Source organism: Phacochoerus africanus, chromosome 10 (assembly GCF_016906955.1).
Source record: "Phacochoerus africanus isolate WHEZ1 chromosome 10, ROS_Pafr_v1, whole genome shotgun sequence".
In the NCBI taxonomy this organism is placed as follows: domain Eukaryota; kingdom Metazoa; phylum Chordata; class Mammalia; order Artiodactyla; family Suidae; genus Phacochoerus; species Phacochoerus africanus.
In genome coordinates, this window is record NC_062553.1 from 33,553,582 (window position 1) to 33,577,321 (window position 23,740).

General features: G+C 41.1%; 2 protein-coding genes across 6 annotated transcripts in view; one reads left to right on the forward strand and one right to left on the reverse strand.

The window, feature by feature from the left end:
• The window catches only part of ATP8A1 (ATPase phospholipid transporting 8A1), a 252,441-nt gene extending 233,750 nt beyond the window's left edge, over nt 1-18,691 (reverse strand). For 2 of the 5 annotated variants that reach the window (XM_047798800.1, XM_047798799.1), the window contains exon 1: nt 18,384-18,688. In XM_047798800.1, coding sequence (XP_047654756.1) covers nt 18,384-18,432 — 49 coding nt within the window. In that variant the 5' untranslated portion in view covers nt 18,433-18,688. Of the gene's footprint in view, nt 1-18,383 lie in introns of all 5 variants that reach the window. The other 3 variants (XR_007137501.1, XM_047798802.1, XM_047798805.1) reach the window with 3 other exon arrangements.
• Nucleotides 18,692-18,864: 173 nt separating this feature from the next.
• The window catches only part of GRXCR1 (glutaredoxin and cysteine rich domain containing 1), a 317,107-nt gene continuing 312,231 nt past the window's right edge, over nt 18,865-23,740 (forward strand). Inside the window, exons 1-2 of the transcript XR_007137502.1 lie at nt 18,865-19,417; nt 20,213-20,283. The gene's annotated coding sequence lies outside the window, so the exon portion shown is untranslated. The remainder of the gene's footprint in view (nt 19,418-20,212; nt 20,284-23,740) is intronic.

Here is a 23,740-nt window from a genome sequence, read left to right on the forward strand (position 1 = left end):
TGTGTTTTTTGTGGGCGGTTAGGTTTTTTTTTTTGTCTTTTTAGGGTCTCACCATAGCATATGGAAGTTTCCAGGTTAGGGGTCCAATCGGAGCTACAGCTTGCTGGCCTACACCACAGCCACAGCAACACCAGCTCCGAGCCACATCTGCAGTCTACACCACCTCACAGCAATGCCAGATCCTTAACCCACTGAGTGAGGCCAGGGGTCAAACCCTCTCCTCATGGATACTAGCTGGTTTTGTTACCGCTGAGCCACAATGGGAACTCCTAAAAAGATTTTTTAAAAAGACATGTATGAGGTCATCACAGAACCACTAATATAGGGCCAGTGCACAGGCAAGTTTTAATCACTCTGTATAGGGAAAAAAGAATTATTGAATTACTTGATAAAAATGCTTATAGGATTAGGTAACCTCACTGACGTCAGCAGAAATGCATTCACAGGAATACATAACTGAATTGTAGTTCTGAATGAGCCAGTCCTTAAAACATACTGAAAAAATAACAATGAACAACCATGAAGTTATCTTACAACTTCTTATTTTTAGAACTACTGATGCATTTTATAACTTAATAACAGATGGATACTGGTTCCAAGACTAGTTCTCATTTTACCAAAAGCAGGAGAAACACCTAAATAACATCATTTTGTTGCTGTACTGCTCTCAGAATGAGACAGTTTGATGGGCACCTGCTTATCTTTATTGTGATTTTGCAAGAGAGAAAAAAACAATTCACCTTTATTTTTTTTTTAACACTGTCTCGAGTGTCAAAAACACCCAGTGAAGAAACTAAAGCCGACCTGCTAATCTGTGGTTTTGAAGACGTCAGCACAGCACACACAGGAACACGAATCACCCGTGAGCAAGAACTTTTTACTCTTTAGAACTGGACCTTATCCAGGATCAGGAAAGGAGTGACACTTTCCTCTGCCTATTGATGATGAGCAGGGTCACGATCTGGCCTGTGAAATATCCCCACTAGAAAAATAAGACATCCTTAAAGGAACAGTGGAGAATTCCACCACGTCCTAACATGACTCTGCGAGCAGGTGTGGCTCTGGGATGGCTCGTCTGCCCTAAACACTGTGGGGCAGTATTAAAGGAGCCACCAGGACTGGTTAGGCAAGACTGACTCAAAGATACAGGAGTCACCTGCGCAAAAGAAAGGACAGCACAGCTGCCTTCAGTTCGTCAGGATGTGGCTCAAAAAAGGAGACAGAAACCTCAACCAAGCAGATCACTCGAGGATGTGTGAATGACAGCAGGTGGGCTGCAAAGACTTCAAAGACCCAGCACTGTGCTGGTTGACATTAAAGCAGTGACACCTACACATGTGGGAGATTGCCATCAGCCCTCCCCAATTCACAGGCAGAACAAGAACCAGGAGAGGATGCATTGCACAGATGCTTCAAGTATCTTCAGACACTATAAATAAAAAAATCATCCAGTGCAGAACGAGCCTCATAAGGCAACCCTTGTGCCTCCACATGCTGCCACCATTAATTATCAACAGGAAATCAGCCCCTTAGATCTGCTGGGTTATCTGTGGCCATTGTTGAGCCAAGTGCAATGGGCCCGTACATGATAAGAGAACCCCGTGTGGATTCAAAACCACTCCAGCGTGTTAAAAACACTGCTCCCCAAATCTGAACAGCTTGATCTTATCCCAGTCATTCACCAGATGCAGATCCAAATAACATTTGCTTAGCATCTACTTTATAGCAGGTTCTTTAATTTTCCACTCTGGAAGATGTCCCTGCAGTTGGAGCACCTCAAGAGCCAACAGAACATAATGATGACATCAAACCGTTCCCATCGACTCAGATTATGGAGTGGAAAATCCTGGCAATAGAATTATCAACCCCAGATTAAATCCATACAGTCTAGATGTCTCAAATCCATAGCAATGACGGACAGGTAAGATACTAACAGTTATGACTACTGAGGTTTAAATAATATTAAGAGAAAAGAAGATGGAGGAAACAGGTGGAATTTAGAACAAATGCAATATTCTTTCCAAAAAAATACACACACACATACATATTTTGGCACATATAGATCTTCTCACTCTTCTCTAAGATGCAAGGAAGTTTTCAGTCCTTTACCCCAGTGTTTTCTCTTTTTTAGAGTATAGTCGATTTACAGTGTTGTGTCAATTTCTGCTGTAGAGCATAGCAGCCCAGTCATATATATACATATAGATTCTTTTTCAACTGAATTACTAATCTTTTTTGGCCACACCCATGACATGTGGAAGTTCCTAGGCAGGTGACTGAACCTGCACTGCAGCAGTGACCCAAGCCACAGCCGTGACAATGTCGGATCCCTAATCCACCGAGCCACCAGAGAACTCCCCAGTGTTTTCTATCTTAGCAAGTGGTACCAAAATTTGGGGCTCAAGGTGCAAAACTTTAGTCCTTCTCAATGTCCTCTCTTTAACACTCCACATCCTATCCATCAGTAAATTTGTTAGATCTACCTTCAAACTATATCCTGAATCTGATCACATCTCATCATCTGCCCCTGATACCTGGTAGTCCAAGCCACTATCATCTTACTTTGTTCCAACTTCTACCTCCAAGATGAAATCAGAATCTCTACAGGCAGAACTCAAGCATCAGCTAGTTTACAGCTCCTTAGGAGATTCTAATGTGCAGCCGGGCTTCGTCTACTCTCTAGCCAACAGACAGATGATGTACTGGTAGGTATTACTACCACTTTGCAAAAGGAAAAGAGGAGTCTCAGAGAGGTTATATGACTTGCCCAAGGCCACACAGCTTGGAAGACCCCAAAGTCAGATATCACTCCAGGCCTATTGGGAGCCCCACGTACTTTATTTCATTTTCTCTCAAGTTGATTATTTATACGGAAGTAGTTTAAGATGTTGAGGAAAGTGGGATAGCACTAACTCATAGTCTCAAGTTCTGTTACTGGGTCATACAACAAATACACTGTACTTTTTAAGTGGTTACTATGTCAAATTGTCGGGTACCAAATAGACTAAAGACACATGAAGTATAAAGAGTAAAATGGTGATTCTGTTAGCTTGTGTCAATAGATTTTTTTTTTTTAAAGACAATACTGGCTGAATATATGGGAAAATGTCTGACTTAGAAAACTATCAAGTCAGACTCAACTTCAGACTTAGTTAAAATTAAAACCTAAGGGAGTAGTTCACTCATCAGCTATAAGGATAAATTCCACAGGGGAAGTCGCTAAATAAGATCAAGGGAGATTCAACTGAGTACCTGGGGAAATTAGGAGGACCTTCTTTCTGCTTTGCTAATTATATTCACTTGGAAGTCAATAAAAGGCCAACTCATGTAATGATTCTTTCATTGGACTTTAAACAAAAAGACATGAATAAGTAGCCATCTGGGGTTAAACTGAGCCAGCGATTCTGGCTTTTTAGAAAAGATTTCCATCTGCAGAGTACAAGTAACATTATCACCTAAAAAAGCAAAGTCTAAATACAGAAACAATAGGACAGAAGAGAATATAAAATAAAAAACCATCTCGCAAAGGTTGGACACAATTTACTTGATCGAAGGTATCGTGGAGCTTATTCTCTAATTCTCAAAGTTTGAAATAACCATCATCATGTCCTAAAGCCAGACTCCAGCACTCATTCATGAGGCCATGGAGAAGTCACATTAGCACAGGAGTTCCCAGGTGGCCCTGTGCTTAGAATTTGATGCTTTCACTGCCATGAGTTCAATTCCTGGCCCAGGAACTTCTGTAAGCCATGGACACAGACAAAAACAAAAACAAAAAAATAGGAGTTCCCGTCGTGGCGCAGTGGTTAACGAATCCGACTAGGAACCATGAGGTTGCGGGTTCGATCCCTGGCCTTGCTCAGTGGTTAGGGATCTGGCGTTGTTGTGAGCTGTGGCGTAGGTTGCAGACGTGACTCAGATCTGGCATTGCTGTGGCTCTGGCGTAGGCCGGCAGCTGTAGCTCTGATTAGACCCCCTAGCCTGGGAACCTTCATATGCCACAGGAGTGGCCCTAGAAAAGGCAAAAAGACGAAAACAAACAAACAAAGCAAAAGACAAAAACCAAGAGCCTAACACTGGCTAAATTAAGAGTTTCAAAATGAGCTTCATCTCAGCAACCAGGGAAGGCAGGTAAATTGGGACTTGCAGTTAATTTTTCATTTTCTGTCCATTAGCCTGTAAAAGACCTATTGACGCTGAAAACTAAAGAAAATAAACCCCTTGAAAATAAAGTAACCACAGACATTCCAGAGACTCTTACCAAGTTAAGGTATTTCTTCCAGGTGCAAATAACTGTACATATGTAAGATACAAATATAGGATGAGTAAAGAGATTAATTACGACAACATACTAAAAGGAAGGAGGTTAGCCAAAACTAGAAATGACACTGCAAAGGAGCATGTTCATCAAATTCCCAGTGTAGGTACAGCACTAGCTAAAAATAAACTGACTGTGTTTACTACTGTTCATTTGGTTGTACTGAACTGAATCATTAATTCAGAATTTTAAAGACAGTCTTCAAAATCAAATAACTGAGTATCACCATACAAACGTTATCATTTCTGAAAGGAGAAATTTAGAGAAATGTAATTAGACCCATTAAGTAAGTGGGCAGCAGACAAAAATTTACCCCCAAAAATATCCATATGTTCCTGGTTTCTTGGCTGGTAATCTACATGACTTTACACAGTTTATTCTCCCTCCTCTATGCAAGCAAGGAAATTCAAGGATCTACACAGTGCCTTTCAACACCGCTTTGTATCAGAACTACCTGGAAGATACAGCATCAGTGCTTGGTCCGCAGGCCTAAGGGACCAGATGGATTCCACTGGCCTGGGATGGGTCCAGGCATCAGTACCGTTTAAACAATCCCCATTTGGTTTACCATGTAGCCAGGGTTGTGTACCACTGAGGCCCATGGCATGAGTGTAAAACTGTCTACACCACATAAGCCCTCCCCTGCCCTGACCTCACTGGACACCCTTTGCATTAAAGAGGGCGAAGTCATTCTGCTGCATGTTATTTCTCTAACCCTACTCACAGCTGTGAAAGAAAAAGTTATGAGAGTTGAGTGAGTCCCCCTGAGCACAGCACATTCATCACAACCATTCCTGCATCAATGGTGGACTGAACCAACTGAAACGTAAGGTATAAAGCAGCACATCAAATTTGGGTAAAATCTATATAGAGAGAAATGCTTCATTTCTTAGGTTACAGAGAGGACATAGCCCAGGTTTAAAAATAAAAGTAGAGTGACACAGACTAGAGGAGGATTGGAAAGGCTCAACTAGCCACAGCCCTTTAGGATGACAATATGGTGGCAAAGCAAGGGACCTGGGAAAAACGGTCACGGGTCACAGGTGCACTCAGAACTCCAGCATGGGGCAATGAGTTTGGATGAGCTGGCCAAGAGCAACAGTGGAGAAAGTGAAAGCAAGTGATACTCAGAGCTCTTGGCAGCCAGAGCTGCCGGGTTTGGCACTGGAACACCTAACAAGCTGGCGTCAGGGACCAGGGTCTCTGCTCTCAGAGCAAGGCAGAGCTCCCAACTCTGGAACTCTATGAGTTGCTGTGACAAGGACTCAGGGTCAAGGAAACAGCGACAAGGAGGTTCATGACACAACCTTAAAGTGCTAAGTCGGAGCTCCTTAAACGTCTCCTCCTGCTAAGGGTTTCAGGGCTGGGGCAGGGCTAAATGACACAGGGGTGAGGGGAAAAAGGGGGCCGCAGATGCTGGGAGGAGATTTCTGTTAGGCACAGTTGGCTGTACTTTAAGACCAGAGTTAGCCACAGGGACCTAAGCCGATTACGGAAGCTCAGCTATTTTAAACTAGTGTCAGAACAAACCATCTCTGATTTACCCTTGCAAACCAGTTTGCTGGCTTCGCTCACAAAGGTCAGTCTTGTATTCTAAATAAGTCTGGCTCATTAAAGTGGTTTCCTGCTCCAGAGCCTAGACTGGCTTTGGCCTTCTCAGCAAGAGTCTCCTCCTAAATTGTCACCTGACTAATAATTTGGTCCTGTAAAGTACAATCCCAAATGGATCAAGACAATTCACCTTCAAAGATGGCTTAAGCAAAACAATGGAGAAGCTTATTCGATGTGTAAATGGACCATGAAACCAAGTTCTCTAGTCTGCTTAGATTAACAAAAGTGATATAAAAGCATGCTACCCAAAGTTACTATCCTATGTACACACACTTCATGTTAACATTTAAACGAAAACAAATAGGAAGATACGGCAGAATGGTTTTATCCAATCTATTTAAAAACAGTTTTTTGGTGGGTTATGTTCAAATATTTTATTTGTGATTTCCCATGCTTAAAAGACAAAGAAGAATTGAATGGATAGAAACAAAAGGCTGTGGATAATGATAGCAGAATAAATATGGTGCTAATTAGTGATACTACCTTTTCGTTTCCTTTTTATGATGATGACACCAAAATCTAGCTTTACAGCGAGAAGATTAGGCTGAGCCATTTATTTTAATGGTTATCATAAGAAAGAAACTAAGAGAGAAAGAAAAGCCCAAAGAAAAATATCGATGAAAACACTGGGTACATCAAAAAATCACGCTGGTTGTATTGGTCCAATTCATTCTTCTAATGCTTGACAGAGAACAGGAAAAAAAAAAAATTGTTTTTAATGGCACCAAAAATACAGGTTTCAAAACATGCCATGATGAACTTAGTTATATAAAAGCTCGAAATTGCCACGAGGGCAGGGCCGTGTCAAAACAGTATTATCTAAGCACAAACACACTGTGTGAGGTTTTACTGAGAGCATTCAAGAAGACCTTCTGTTGTAAGGAAGGAAGTAAAAAGGCTTCAATCTCTACTTAGGAGAGACGTATATCTCCACATGTACTTTTAATAAACTTACTTTGAGCCATTATTTCCTTTATAAAATGTTCATTCTGGAAAAACTTTACTAGGTCCTTCCATGCAAGCCCAAGCTAGAAGCATAATCTATTGCAATGCCATCCAGCACAGCAGCCACTAGCCACATGTGACAACTGGGCACGCAGAACAGGACTAGTTTAAATTGAGATGTACTCTAAATACGAGACATATAGCAGATTAAGAAAATTTAAAAGAAAAATGCAAAGTATTTCACTATTACTTTTGCATCAATAACATGATGAAAAAGTATGTTGGATATATTAGGCTAAAGAAAATATATCACTAAAAGGAGCTTTACTATTTCTTTTTTTAATGCAATACAGCTACTAGAATATTTAAAAGTACCTATAGGTCTAGCATTTTGGCTCACATTTAATTTCTCTTGGTGCTGATCTAAGATATGAATCTGATAAAAGTAGATTCCAAGGGAACATTAGTTAAATCCCAGCTGGTCTAAATTGTGACCTCTAGCCCCAGCAGACAGGATAAAAAGGAGCAATCTGTTGGCTATCATGTAAAGACCATGTGAAACTTTAGAAGTAGTAAGCTGGAACCGGAGTCCACAAAGCTTCAGCAGATAAAAATGAACAAATCTTGCTGAAAAACAAAATAACCGAAACATACCTGGTCAAGTTTAATTACTGGAAAGCCTTATTTAAAAATTCTTTGCTTTATGATATATAATTTTAAAACTTATGAAGATGGAAATTAACCGAAAAACTATATAAAATGAAAGAATTCAGACTGACAGTTTCAAAATCAACAGCTTCCACCTTACATGTGCTAACAGTCCCAAGCAAGAACATATATATTTTAGAAAGGATCCCATAAAATATCTTCATAAAATATAAATGTCTAGAAACAAATCATTAAATAGGTATGATTTATTTAATAAAACTCTCCCCAGTAAGCAAAAGAAAAACCAATGGAGAGAAAAACTAAAGTAACTCAGTATACAAGTGATGTCAATTCTCTCAATATAAACTTATAAACTTGATGAAATCCTGATCAATATCCCAACACATTAACTTGATTCAGTGATGCATTCATTGGTTTAAGTGAAAAATAAACATGAAAATAGTCAGAAAAAAAATTGGAGAGAAAATAGTAGTGATAGGACAGCTATAAGGATATGTATGTATGTATGTATGTATGTATGTATTTATTTTTTAGTGAGGCAGTTAAATGTTCATTCAAAGAGAGAAGAGAGAGAAGATAGGTCTGGAGAAAACAAAGGCACAGAGGCACAGGCAGGCTGGGTGGTGGAAAGGGAGAGAGAAAGAACAAGAGAGAAAGAGAGCAACATGTGCTTTGGAGGTCTTTTATTTATTTTATTTTTTTTGGGGGGGGGCCGCATCCACGGCATATGGAGGTTCCCAGGCTAGGGGTTGAATCAGAGCTGTAGTCACTGGCCTACACCACAGCCACAGCAACACCAGATCCAAGCTGCATCTGCGACCTACACCACAGGTCACAGCAACACCAGATCCATAACCCGCTGAGCAAGGCCAGGGATTGAACCTGTGTCCTCATAGATGCTAGTGAGATTTGTTTCTGCTGAGCCACTATGGGAACTCCATGCTGTGAAGGTCTTTTAAATTACTTGTATGGGGGCAGTCCTTCTGGGCTTCCTCTGGCAAGGATATTCTTTATTAATTGCAATAAAGGAATTTGATACTAGGGTCCAGACAGATAGACCAAAATACAGAGAGAGGAAGAGAAGAGGGAAAGAGGGACTGACTCCAGACACGACTTAATTATGTATGTAAATTTAGTATATAAAGAAGCACCTCAAACCAGTGTGGGAAGCATAGACTATTAAATATATGGTTATCATGTCAGATGGATAACAATTTGAGGAAAAATAAAATTAGACCCATATCTCACATCTCACATCAAAATAAATCTCACAGGGATTATACATGTAAGTGTTTAAAGTGAAACCTAAAAGCACTAGAAGAATCTAAGAGAAAATTATTGTCTTGACATAAGAAATGACACATTAAAGCAGAAATTTTAAGGAAAAACTGAAAGATTATACTTTATAAAAATTGACTATATACATGAGAAAACACCAAAGAAAAGCTAAAAGATTAACCATGAATAGAAAAAAGACTTAATGTCTTTAACATATGATAAGCTCTTAAAATTCAATATAAGACAGTCTTTATAAAGGAACATACAATTCATACAATTGTTCATTCAACAATTCAGAAAAAAAAAAAAAAACAGAAATAATTACTAATCAAAACGCATCCAGGCTTATAAGTACAGCCATGTAAACGTAGAGGTTTTTTTTTTTTTTTTTTGTACTGCATATTCACAAGGATAAAGACTACACAGTTCTGGAGAAGGTACTTTTGCTCATTTTCAGTGGGGATATAAATTGGTATAATCTTTCTGGCATTTTTGCAGTCATAAACAAGTATACACTTTTTCCCCAGAAGTCTCCTTTCTCGAAGATTTTTTTTTTTTTTTACAGAGAAATAATCAGAAAAGTGTACAAAGATGTATAAAGATATTTATTCAAGAGTGATTTGTTTAAAAAAACAAACACCTGAAATGACCTATATGCCTGGCTACAGAGGATTCCTTAGTAAATGATTATACAATAACAGGTACAAGGCTAAGCGGCCATAAAATTCATGGTCTAGGGATTCAACAAATATCTACTGGGGCCCTATACTAAGTGCCAGGTAGCACTCTAGACACTGAGGACACAAGCAGTGACAGTAGATAAAAATCCCTTCCCATGGGGGAAGGTGGTCAAAGGTACAAACTTCCAGTTATAAGATAAATAGTTCTGAAGATGTAATGTGCAGCATGGTGACTATGGTTAACAAGACTGTATTGTATTATTTGAGGTCATTAGGAGTAGATTTTAAAGATTCTTATCACTAGGAAAAACATCTGTTAACTATATGAGGTGATAAATATTAACTAAACATTGGTAATCATTTTGCAATAATGTATATACAAATATCAGATCATGTCATACACTTTAAACTAATGCAATTATGGATCAATTATATCCCAATAACACTAAAAAAAAATTAAAAACCTTATCCTTCATGGAGTTTACATAAACTGTATTTGATAGGCAAGGATGTCCATGAAATACTAAGCAGGGAAGAAAATAATATAGAGTACTATCTGATTTTTCTTAACAAAAAATTCTCCCGGAAAACAGCCATAATGGATATATATCAAAAGTTAACATGTATATTAAATGGTTATAGTTGGATGGCATAGTTTGGGGTGATTTTTATTGTCCTCTTAACACCTTTTTGCAGTGTGAGTTTTTTCCAACGAGCAGGTGTTACTTCTGCAATCAAGAGAACAAAATTAAGCTCTTCTATTAAAAACAGAGCGCAGTTTTTCATTCATCTGACATAGAGGGAGACTATATGATAGGCAACATTGTACGTGCAGAGCATAGCACAGCAGTGAACAGATTACACACACACACAAATTGTTCTCTTTGTGGTGCTCCGTTTCTAGTAGAAGGGTATTATGTAAGTCTGATTATAAGGCATCTCTAGGTCATCTAATCTCAAGGTCATAAGATTCCTTTAATTCAAAGTCTGAACTCCTACCATGCCCCAGGCAATACCCTCAGTATATTGGTAAACAAAACAAAACAAAACAAAACAAATCCCTGCCTTTAGGGACCTTACTACCTAGAGGATAAGAGCATTGAAATATATGAGTTCCCATGAGGAGTAAAGAATGAAATTGTTGCTTATACAGCATTCACATTCCAATGAGAAATTATGTGCATAGAGACCCAGGCAGCAAAGATTTCAGGAACTTCAAAGGTGTACTCCAATCTGTGCAAACTTTCCTATGGCTGTAAGGTAGGCACATGATTCAGTTCTCATTTGTTGTTGAAATATGAACAACAACAACAACAAAAAGAATTACGTGCTATAGACTGGAAAACCTAAAATAACTCTGCCACACTTAATATCTGCACTTGATTACTCTAAGCAAAGTGACATGTATTGGGAAGTCTTAAAACCTGATGACATGAATTATCACTATGCTTACACGCCCTCTCTGTGAAATAGTGCATGTCAGGTATAGTCTGCAACTCACTCTGAGGGGTCCTCTGGGGGCATCCTTCATTCGGTACATCTTTCTGTCCTACCACCCAATTAGCTGGCACACAGAGGTGCAGAATACATGCTTGTTAGAGGAACAAAGGATCTTAGTCATCTTTTACCTGGACAAATGAAATAGTCTCCTGAAATTTTCCTTTTAACAATTCTTACAGAAACGATAATGCTTCTTTTATTATCTTTTAAGCAAATGAAATACAGTATTCTTTATAATTACAAACATTTTAAAGGTGGAATTTACATGAACCAGTTCAGGGAAACAATCCCTGGGACGACTACATTTATCACTTAGCACGTGTTTTGGATAATCAAATGAATGTCTTACATTTTAGAATCATAATGTTCTGTGGAAGAAAAAACAAACCATCAGATAAGTATGTGGGGTTTTGTGTGCATTTCTTTCAGTTTTGAATAACTTAATGGTCATTATATGTTGTAATTTTTTTAATATCTATTATTTTTTTCTTATGGGCCTCATCTGCAGCATATGGAAGTTCCCAGGCTAGGGGTCGAATCAGAGCTGCAGCTGCTGGCCACGTAATGCTGGTTCCTTAACCCCCTGAGCAGGGCCAGGGATGGAACCTGTGTCCTCATGGAAACTAGTCGGGTTCGTTACCACTGAGCCACCAGGGGAACTCCCATTATGTTGCAAGTTATGAGCTCTAGAACACTTCTTTTATTCAAGCAAGAATAAAGGAAGTGGTCATGATCTAATGGTGACTCTGCCTGTCAGTGCCTACTCAATGATCATTTTCCTTTTTCTTTTAATCATAAAACACGGAGTCATGTGCAAGGTAGAAAACTCTACTTCCTCACTTCACTTGCAGATGGGAGCCAGTGCAAAATAAACATTAGTCTTTGTGTGGTACTTCCAAGGAAACCTTTTGGTCTCACACCCTTCCCTTCTTTTCCTACTTGGAATTCCTACACAATGGCTGGAACCCCAGCAACCAGCTTATGACTTTACAGAAATTACACACTCAAGAAGCAGCAGAAAAGCATAACGAGCCCATGTCCCTTATAACTTTATGTCGTGGGCATAGCTGACTTGGACTGCCTACCTACATTAGTCTTACAAGAGCGAGAAAGACTCTATTTTGTGTAAACCACTATTATTTCAGTCCCTGTTTCTCGCATTCGTAAGGCTGTAGTCTGAGAACTAGTTGATTTAGCTGGAGTGGAAAAGAAGAGACCAACAATTCTTAGCCTTCTGCTTGATCTAGGCTTGCTTTCTAGCAAATTTATCAACGATTGGGGTTTCAACTTTTATCTATGAACTCAAGATTCCTATTTGATTTTCTCCACATCTAACCTCCAAATTTCTAGGCATCCTCAAAACCTACCCATTTGAATGTCCCCAAATTACTTCAAATTGAATCTATCTTCTCTTGTTGTATTGACTCTCTTTTTCAATTTCCTTATCTTTTAATAAATTTTCTCAGTCAATCAGGTTCAAGACTGTAAAGTGGAGTTCTTTACATTGTGTTTCACCTGCACCAGAATATTCTGGGCAGGTCATTAACAGTGTGGTCCCACAGCAGATCTACTGAAGAGCATCTTCATGAGGCAGCCCAGGAAACTGCAGTTTTAATGAGATACCCAGCCTCCCGTAAACTTTAGAACTTGAAATTACTGCTGGAGAATCTCCTTTTATTTGAATCTGTCTCCTGCAGGATATTCACTATGCCACTATTTCCTATGATGCAACCTTTGTGACCTCATTTCCTGCTATCCCCCTTCCGTATTCCTTGAACACTCCAGACTCTCCTGTCTGGAACGTTCTTCCCCCAGATTCCCACCAAGCTAACTCCTTCACTTCCTCTACGTCCACTTTTCAATAAAGGCTAGCCTAACCAAGTTATTTAAAATTGCATTTCATCCACCAACATTATACATCTTACTTTCTCTTTATGTTTTCCCATTGCACTCACTATACACATTCTATAGTTTGCTAATTGTTGTATTTGCTTTGTCTCTTGCCTCACTAGAATGTTAGCACCTCCAGGGCAGGGCTTTTTCTATTCTGTTTGTTCACTGATGTATCCCAAAAACCTGGAATGGTACCTGTGTGAGGTCAATAGATATCTGAAGAAGTTAATGATTTACTGAGAAATATCTCTAATTTCTTCCTTCTCAGTCTCATTGCTCCACCCCAATACTAATCCTGGAGTTTTTATTTTAAGGCTTTTTTTCTTTTCTTTCTTTTCTTTTCTTTTTTTTTTTTTTAGCACTGCACCCACAGCGGAAGGAAGTTGCCAGGGTAGGGGTGAAATCAGAACCGCAGCTGTCGGCCTACACCACAGCCACAGCAATGCAGGATCCTTAATCCACTGAGTGAGGCCAGGGATCGAACCTGCATCCTTATGGATATTAGTCCAGTTCATTACCTCTGAGCCACAGTGGGAACTCCGATTTTATTTTTTTTTAAACGATAGAGTCTATCTACCTCCAAAACGCCGAACACATTTCAAGACTTATCCTTCTAAGACACTTCTTTGGGGACGTCACTCCCCTATATTGACTTGGCTCCTAACTGGCCCTGTTAGAGATATTATACATTGGCCTTACGCCTGAATGAGAAATTAGATTAGACGAACTCTGAGATTCTTTTCAAAGGCTCAGTTCAATATCCAAGTGACTCATGTTGACATTTAAAATGGTCTGAATCTAGAAGTATTTACTTATCCAAATTTGCAACCTATTCTTTCCAAGTTTCCCTCTGCTCCTGGCCAATTTCCTTAAGAACTCTCAAATAAGCCATGTTCATGTTCAGCGCTCTTTCAATTGGCTACTCTCTACCTTCAACCCTCCTGACTATGGAAATAGGTGGCAATAACTTAGAACCTGGGCACGCAGTCTGTGCCCTGCAGGCCAGCGTCGTCCAGCATTCCCTATGAGCTTGTCAGCAATGCCGCTTCAGCCCTACCGATTTAGAAGCTGAATCTAACACGAATACACCAGGTGATGCAGATGAAGCACTGCATGTGCACTCACTGCAAATCATTCCTCCATCGAATGTTTGCTCTACAGTCCTGGTGTTCTTATGTCCTGATCTCAGCTCTTTGTGACCTATAACAAACATATGTTTAATTAATAACATCCCCTTTTAGATTACGTATTTCTTATTTCATGGAAGTCCTTTTCTCTTCCATTTAGTTGTAAATAACTTGTGCACAGAACAGCCATGCATCTGGCCAATCTGGATGCAGGGAACAGAAAGCTAATCAAATCACTTCAAGAAAAAAAAAAAAAAAGAGCCTATTCTAATGCTACTTGGGAGCTGAGCCTATAAGAGTCAGACATAAAAAAGAATGAAATACAGTCAGACAGTGAAAGATACATATCATATGATATCACTTATATGTGGAATCTAAAAAAGGATACAAATGAACTTACTTGCAGAACAGAAATAGATTCACAGACTTTGAAAACCAACGTATGGTCACCAAAGGGGACAGGTGGTGGGGGGAAGGGATGGATGGGGTGTTTGGGACTGGCATATGCACACTGAGATATATGGAATGACTGGCCAATGGGGATTGGCTGTATAGCACAGGGAACTCTACCTAATGTTGGCTGACTATGTGGGAAAAGAATCTGAAAAAGAATGAATGTGTATATATGTATAACTGAATCACTATGCTGTACAGCGGAAATGACCACAACTTTGTAAATCAACTACACTTCCATTAAATGTTAAAAACAACAACAACAACAAAAAAGGAGTTGAGGCAGGAGGTGCTCCAGGGACTGGCCACCCACTCGCAGCATCTGTGTGTCTCTGCCTCATTCTCTCCATCCAAACCATCTTCTCTTTAGTCTTTCTCTGTTCACACTGTTTCTGCCTCTTCCTCTCAGCAGCACTTGCATGACCTATGCCAGCCTTTCTCTCCTCTACCAGCCTATTTCTCCTCTGTCCTTTCTGCTTCATCTTCACTCTGAGTCTCTAAGCGTAACTCTTCCCATGAGAGAGAGGATCACCGCAAAGCATCTTTTTGAGCCAGACCCCTCAAGTTTCAAGTGTCTGGGCCACCTATGGATTGTCTGCTCTTGGCTCAGGAGCCTAACGAAAGCCAAGGAGGATGCAGCTCTGAACAGGCCCCTTTAGGCAGCAGGAGCTGTCAAAAGAGAATATTTCTTAGGAAAGAAATGTGTAGGCAGAGCAGGCAATGAGCCACATTGCCAGCCCACAGAGTCATTATTTATGTTGTCCTCACCACAATCCTGGGGAAAATGCTGAGCACATAATAAACTGAAACCAATTGTTATGCGGGTGGGGTCATTTACCAAGTGCCACTGTGCCCCTGACACTGTGCTGGATGCACAGGGAATGCAAAGTTTAAATAAGAAATAGGCATGGTTTTCCCAGAGCTCTTAATACAAATGTGTCACTGAACTTGCTACTTGACCTTGGACAAGTACCTAAACCACCTGGGCCACAGTTTACTCAACTATCAGATGGGAACATCTATCACTAGCCTCCAGGAGTGCTGTAAGATCCTTTACGAAAGATTACTAAGGTAGGAAAGGTAATCTTTCTAAAGATGCTTTGAAAACAGCACATGCCAATCAAAACCAATACTGTAGCCTCTCAACACTTAACAAAACCCTCTCATGGGGCACAGGTTTTACATTGTTTTCTGGTCCTTTCTCTTTGGCCATGTCCCATGATACAGAATCCATCGAATGCTATTATTTGGAAGAGCAATCCCACCTATTACCACTATATTTTCATTACCCATATGGCTCACTCCAATGATGGTTAAGACAACTCATTATTATCAAAAAGACAACAAATAACAAGCGTTCCTGAGAATGTAGAAAAAACTGAACCCCTGTGCATTGTTCGTGGAAATGTAAATTGGTGCCGCCACTATGGAAAACAGGATGCAGGTTCCTCAAAAGATTAAAAATAGAATGACAATACGATCCAGCAATTTCACCCCTGGATTTTTATCCAAAGAAAACAAAAACACTAGTTAGAAAATATATATGTATCACCATGTTCACTGCAGCATTGTTTATAATAGTCAAGATATGGAAGCAATCATGCTTACCCACAGATGAAAGAATAAAGAAGATGCAATATGTGCATGTGTATACGTATACAGAATATTACTCAGCCATAAAAAGAGTGAAATTTTGCCATTTGTGACCACAGGAATGGTCTAGAAGGCATTATGCTACATGAAATAAGTCAGACAGAGAAAGACAAATGCTGCAAGATTCCAGTTATGTGTGGACTCTCTAAAACAAATAAACAAACAACAAAACAGAAGCAGCATCATAAATACACAGAACAAACAGGTAGTTGGGGATGTGGAGGGGGAGAAACAGGTGAGGAAGATTAAAAGGTACACACTTTCAGTTGCAAAATATATGAGTCATAGGTATGAAATTATAGCGTGGGGAATACAGTCAATAACTACGTAATATCTTTGTATGGTGACAGACAATGTGGTGATCATTTTGAAATGTACAGAAGTATATAGAGATAGTGAAGCCCTATGTTGTGCAACAGAAACTACTATAGTATTGTAGGTCGATTATACTTAAAAAACAAACAAACGCATAGACAAAGAGATCAGATTTGTGGTTATCAGAGGTGGGAGGTGCAGGGAGGGGAAATCAGATGAAGGCAGTCAAAAGGTACAAACTTTCAGTTATAAAAAAAAAAACTAGGGATGTTATGTTTCTATACAATATGGTAAATATATTTATATATGAATGTATGTTCTACATGGAATTTGTTAAGAGAGTAAATCCCAAGAGTTCTCATCACAAGGAAAAAAAATTTTTTTCTATTTAATTTTGTATCTATATAAGCGGATGGATGGAAACTCACTGTGGTAATCGTTTCATGATGTATGTAAGTCAAATCATGATGTCATATACGTAAATTTATATGTGCCATATTTCAAGCATATCTCAAGAAAACTGGAAGAAAAAAAGAAAACTGATTTCACTCAGAAGTGTAAAAAAAGAATGGACACTTTTTTACTGTGTACATTTTAAAGTAGCACTATCATTTGTTCAATGTGCATCTAAAAGGTGCACTATTTTCATTATGTTACAAATGATAATAAGTATGTACTAAATTTCTAAGTAGGACACAGCTTAGTTTTGATACTTGTGTGACCTTCTCCCCAGAGCAGTTTCACTATTTCCTAAGTACTGTAATCAGAAAATCACAGCTTTCAGAGCCCAGAGCCCCCATTTTTAACACGGGGTCTCCGAGGAGGAAAAATAATAAAATGGCCGATCTCAAACCCCTGCAATCCAATTTTCCTAACTTCTATATCTTTTCCTAAAACCACCTGCCAAACATTAAAGAATGGAGAGGGGGTTGGGGGTGAAGGATGGACATCAGTGATGATAGCAATGCTATGCCAACCTTTGTAGGGTTCAAGGATGGGCTTCGGGGAGAGAAAAACAAAAGAAAACAAAACTCAAGATCTGTACAATCTTGGTTTTGCCATAAGCAAAATGAAAAAAATATTTACCCAGTGACTGTCATGTGCCAGACAGAATGCTGAGGGCTCCTCAGAGAGGATGAAGAAAGTCTCAGTCCTTCAAAAGCTTACTTGCCTTTACCCTCGGGCATCTGTTGCTCGCTGCTGACAAGTGCAGCCATTCAACAGCTGGCCCTGGGTGGAGCAAAGAAAACAGCTTCCACCTACTAAAAAGTCAGCTCAGCTGGCCAAAGTGCAGGTATCACGCGAAGGGAAAACCAAAACCTCAGACACCTGAGGGGAACTGGGTAAGACTCCGTTGCTGCAGGAGGCAGAACTGCAGAATGTGATGCACGGTTCTCGCTGAGCACCCAACCCCAAATAAGGCTCCTCCCGCTTAGAGAGGCGAGGGGCTGTGGATCAAAAGATCCTGCCGCCTGGGAAAGGCAAATCTGCTTTCCTGGGAGCCGTGATGTGGAGGCTGCAAAAAGGTGGGCGGCCGACTGGGGATCTGTTCCCTGGAATGGAGAAGCAGAGTGGAGACGGAGAGATTTGTGCGCTAGTGAGGAGGGAGGTGGGCTGGGCGAGAGCGCTGGGTGACAGAGACGGAAGAGTCACGCTGCGGTGTAAAGCGAGCCCTGGGGATCCCGCCGAGGACACCAATTTCGGGGCTCTGCAGCAGGGAAGGGGTCTGCGAGGGCACTGGAGGCGGCGCAGGGAGAAGGGTTCACCAGGGACCAGGCACAACAGCCAGACTTTCCTGGGGTAAAGAGCTGGGACGGGGCATCTCTTGCCCGACACACACACAGTTACACACAGACACACACACACCCGCCCGACCTCAGGCTGGCCCCGAGCCGCTCCCGTGCGCTCTGCAAGCAGCCCGGCACTGCGGCGGCCACTCACCCTCTGCGCGGGAGCGGATCTCCGACACAGTCCTCCGCATGGTGGGCATCGCGGCGATCGCCGCAGGTGGGTCTTCAGACCGGACTCTGCACCTGTCACGGCGCCCCGCGGGAGGGGGACCTGGCTGAGCAGCTCCGAGCACTCAAAAGCCGCGCGGGCCCAGCCGCCCGCCCAGGGCAGCGCCGCTGCGGGGCGCGGCCCTCGCAAACCTGCAGGGGAAGATAAAGGCAACGAAGGCGGCGGCGTCCGCAGAGCCGAGCGAGCTCTGCCTGCACCCTCGGAGAGGGAGGCTCAGCGAGAGGCGGAGCTCCGGCGCCAGCGCCGGGGGAGGGATCTTCGGGGGAGGGTTCCTCGGGGCGCGCTCTCACTTGCTCCCGCGGCAGCGCGACCTGGAAGGCGGGACGGGGCGGGGAGAGACCCTGGAGAGGCCCTCCGCCCCGCCCCTCCTTGGGTCGTACCACTGCTGCGGTGGGGATGGGGACGGTGCGGGCCTCCTCCACCCCAGGCGCCCTCGCTCCACCCCGCGGGTTCGGTTCTCCGGGTCCTTTCTCAACACCTTTCTGATTCTTGCAAGTCTTGGCCAGGGAGGAAGGGGTGCTCCAGCTCCCGCATTCTCGCAATCCCCTCCCTTCAATTAACAATGGAGTCGCCCTTGGTCTGGAAAGTGGGGCTGGGTGTGAGAGGGCAGGAGAGGGGCGAAAGGGGCTGGGCAGCCAAGGGTTAAGTTCCTGCCCGAGCAGTGGAAAAGGGACCGCGTGTGCGCCGCCTGCGTGAAATTCTAGCCTTTCTGCACCTCCAGCAGCCCTTGCAGCCTGAGTCGCACTTGTTTCCTCGCCTGGTACACGCGCAACAGGCGTTGAAGCCCGGGTCTCTCGGCGCTGGTGCTCCTCCTGCCCGCGGGGCCCCTGTGCGTCTAGGGCCGGCCTCCAAGTGGCCTCCTGCGTCTCGCTAGTGCGTGGTCCGCAGCCTGACAACGCTCTGGACTTGCATTAAAATCAACTATTAGGCCAGGTGGTTCGAAGAAGACTTTTGTGGTTTGTGTTTTTGCTTTTAGTCAAACATTGCAGGAAGTTGGGAGCAGTAGTTTTACCTGAAAAGAGGAGAGGTCCTACTATAAAATCCCATAAATATATTACATTTTAATTTACCCCATATCCTAGAGATATTTGTAACCTCTTTACCTTTTATTTTGTATACAGAGATCTAGCATGTTTTCAAAACAAGCACAGTGTTTTTTACTTATTGCTAATTTCATCTTTAAGTTAGAATATAAGGTTTTATATAGGTTCTGGTTAGCAGTGGAAATGGCAGGAAAGGAGTAAGTTGAGTTGAAGCAATTTGCTTCTCTCATCTTGTGCTTTTCCTCCAGCACCCAGTGGAAAAGGTCTTTAATGTGAACTGCCTTCAGGTCCTGAAGGGAGAGATTGGGAAAAGTTTGAATAGAGAGATAAGTGATTATCCCCAAGCCTCAAGAAAAGAAAAACAAAATAAAATAAAACCTGCTAATAGCATCTTATCTCCATTTCTGGTATGTCCTCTGCCTCCTGCAGGTAACATTTGCTAATCAGAGCCCTGCCCTACATTAATACTGAGTCAGGCCGTCAATGCATATTTATGAAGAACCCACTCTACTTGGCCCTGATTCAGAGGCCAGGATTAGAACAAAGAAAATGTGTTTCTTGTGTTCATGAAACATTGCAGAGTAAATCAGGATTCAAGATACATGTGTTTATTTCAGTGATGGTCTTGATTTATGAGTATGGTTATCTAAGAAATGAGCACACAGACTTTTTAGGATAATCATCACTGGCCCTTTTTATTCCTTCCAGGTCCAGCATCTCCTTGTATAAAGCAGACTCCCTCTGGCTTGATGAACATGAGTCTGAAAAAAATTAAAAGGGTAAGTACAAGGATAAGAAAAAAGAAAAGAAATCAGTGTTGAAAGTTAGTGAACAGAAACCAGAGAAAATGCAGTGCTTTTACAGTTAATTTTATTTAGGTGTAATTTTATTTAAAGCTAGAACCAGTTTTTATTCAAAATCAGTGCACAGTAGCATGACAGTATTTGATTTATGAGCAGTCACCTTTGTAATTTCTATGGGCCCTCAAATGAAGTTCAGTTCTGCTTATTCACAAATAGCAACTGAATGGAGTTCCCCAGATTACCTGTGTTTTCTGTAGAACAATCTGTTTTATGTATGTCTGTGTATATGTGTGTTTCCCATCAATAGCCCATCAGCAAAGTGACAACATATGTCATTCATATAGGAAATGACAACAGTCTTCCATACAGAGAAGAACATTGTGTGATAGAGTCTATAGCTCACTGTGTGTCCTCATCCAGGCTATGTTATCACTTTATTCATAATGGCAAGAGAATCCTACCTAACTCATTTCTAAAAAAACATTCATTCCTGATTGCTAGGGAATTGCACATTTTTATTGGTTCAGAGCCCTGGTTGAAGTTGAGTGTTGCACTAAAATGAATGTGCTTGATTTCCAAGTCCTCTCAGGTCTTCTCATCTTCCATTGTTGTGAGAAGCACAGTGTGCCAGCCCCTGGCAGGGAATTCTGGTTCCAGCAACATGACCTTGTCACAGAATCTATAATATAATTCAGATGTCAGCAAGATCACTTAAAAACTTTCAGGTCCTGTGACTACACTGCTGATGAACTTAGAGAAAGAAGGTTATTCAAGGACAGCTTTTCCAAGGACCAGGTTTTATTATCTTGCACAAAGTATCCATTGAAAGCCTAATATGAGTGAGGTGCTGAGCCAGAGTGCTAGGTTACAAAGACACTAAATGTATTGGTGAAAGTAACCTGCAGTGTAACAAGATGGCTGATACTTAATGCCATAGACAAATAGACAAGCAGCAAGGACTATAAACATTGAGGGAAGGGGAAGGGGAGGTCCAAGAGCTGAGGTCATCCACATAGTTGAGCTAGGTTTTAACATAGGGGTTAAGTCTATAGAAATGAAAAGGAAACATTGTTCCAGGTAGGAATGCTTGGCATATAGTTAGTACTCAATAATGACTGTTGAATGAATGGTCAAGGAAATGGAATGATAAAAAAGCATATATGTTCAGGGGAAACCAAGACACCAGTTTGTCTATGGGGATCTTGCTGGGAATCTGAACACTTCAGTGGGTGAATTGTACGTTGTATGAATTATATCTTAATAAAACTGTTTAAAAAATTGTCTCCAACAAAGAACAGACTTGTGGTTGTCAAGGGAGAGGGGAAGGGAGGGAGATGGGTTGGGAGTTTGGGGTTAGTAGATGCAAACTATTACATTTAGAATAGATAAGCAATGAGGTCCTACTGTAGAGCACAAGGAACTATATCCAGTCTCTGGGGATGGACCATTATGAGAGATAATATAAGGAAGGTATATGTGTATACAATTTCTGCTCTATGGTAAAGTGACCCAGGCACTTTACTATACAGCAGAAATTGGCACAACATTGTAAATAAACTATACTTTAATTTAAAAAAAAAAAAAGAGTCTTTAGGGGTGTGGGCCACAAAAACCAAGTCCAGAAAGTCAAAAAGAGATGTCAGGGCATATTTCTATCTCATGGGGTTTTGAGTTATTAATTACCTGATGTTGCCTGAGTTGGTTGTTGTTGGGGACACCAAGAATTAAGAATTGGCCCTTCTTGGGAGGAATTCATAGTTAACTAGGTGAGAGAGGTATGCTCAGTAATTTACTAGTTTATAATACACCTAGAAGAGCTTTGGGAACGTATGGTTTGAAGGTTGGAGGTGTGCCTGAGACCCTGCCTCTGATTGAGAAGGCAGGATGCAAAGTTGAATGTTGTATATACTACTGTAGAATACAGATGCTGGGCAGTGCTGGCTACTCTAAACTTTTTTGCAAAAGCGTAAACTAATTGGGTAAATTAATTTTAAAGTTAAGATAATTACATCTTTTAGTTTAAAACTGAGGTTGAGGTATAACAAAATTCTGTCTAGTTGCAAAGCTAACCTAATTATTGTAAGAAAAGAAGCTTATATTACTTTTAGTGCATAGTTCGTATATTGATTCAATGGGTGGTGTATGGCTAAGATATTACTATATTATTGGACTTGTAAGGCATTTTCCCCAAGTCTTCCCATCTTGATTGCTCTTTTTCCATCACCATTCCTTACATGCACCTCCCACCCCCAGCAATGCACCAGCAAGCTCTTTAGGCTCAGTTTCAGAGATACATATCTTGTCTCTAGCCACACTTCATCTCTACACTACCCGTCTTGTACAGGCCACCATCATTTGCCTGCAATAGCCTCCTAACGGATCTCCCTGCTTTTACTTTGGTTTTTCATTTATAGTTCTCATTATTATTTTAAAACACAAATAAGGAGTTCCCACTGTCACACAGTTTAAGGATCTAGCCTTGACTCTGAGGTGGCTTGGATTCAATCCCCAGCCCAGGGCAGTGAATTAAGGATCTGGTGTTGCCGCAGTTCTGGCATAGGTTGCAGCTGTGGTGAGGATTAGGTCCCTGGCCCAGGAACTTACATATGCCATGGGTGTGGCCAGAAAAGAAAAAAAAGTGAGTTTTATTTTAAAACACAAATTGGTTTATGCCATTTCTTAAGAATGTAGTGGCTTTTTTTTTTTTTTTTTTCCCAGAATAAAACCCAAACCCTTTCTGATCTTGTCGTAGCCTGCCTCTCAGGCTCATCTCCTTATACCCCTCCTTTGGTCTGTGGGTTCTGATGATTTTAGCCCACCCCAGCTGATCTTGCCCCACTCCCTCCAATGCTAGCTACCAACACATTGCCTTATTCCGTTTTTCTTTCTTTTTTTTTTTTGATTGTTATTTCCCCAACACACTTTTTTTTTCCCACTGTACACCATGGGGACCCAGTTACACATACACGTATACATTTTTTTTTCTCCCATTATCGTGCTGTGTTGTAAGTATCTAGACATAGTTCTCAGTGCTACACAGCAGGATCTCATTGCTTCTCTAGTCCAAAGGCAATAGTTTGCATCCATTAACCCCAAACTCTACTCCCTCCCTCCCCCTTGGCAACCACAAGTCTATTCTCCAAGTCCATGATTTTCTTTTCTGTGGAAAGTCTCATTTGTGCCATATATTAGATTCCAGATAGAAGTGATATCCTATGGTATTTGTCTTTCTCTTTCTGACATACTTCACTCACTGAGAGGCTCTAGTTCCATCCATGTTGCTGCAAATGGCATTATTTTGTTCTTTTTGATGGCTGAGTAGTATTCCATGTGTATATATACCACTTCTTCCTAATCCAGTCATCTGTCGATGGACATTTGGGTTGTTTCCATGTCTCAGCTAGTGTCAATAGAGCTTCAATGAACATGCGGG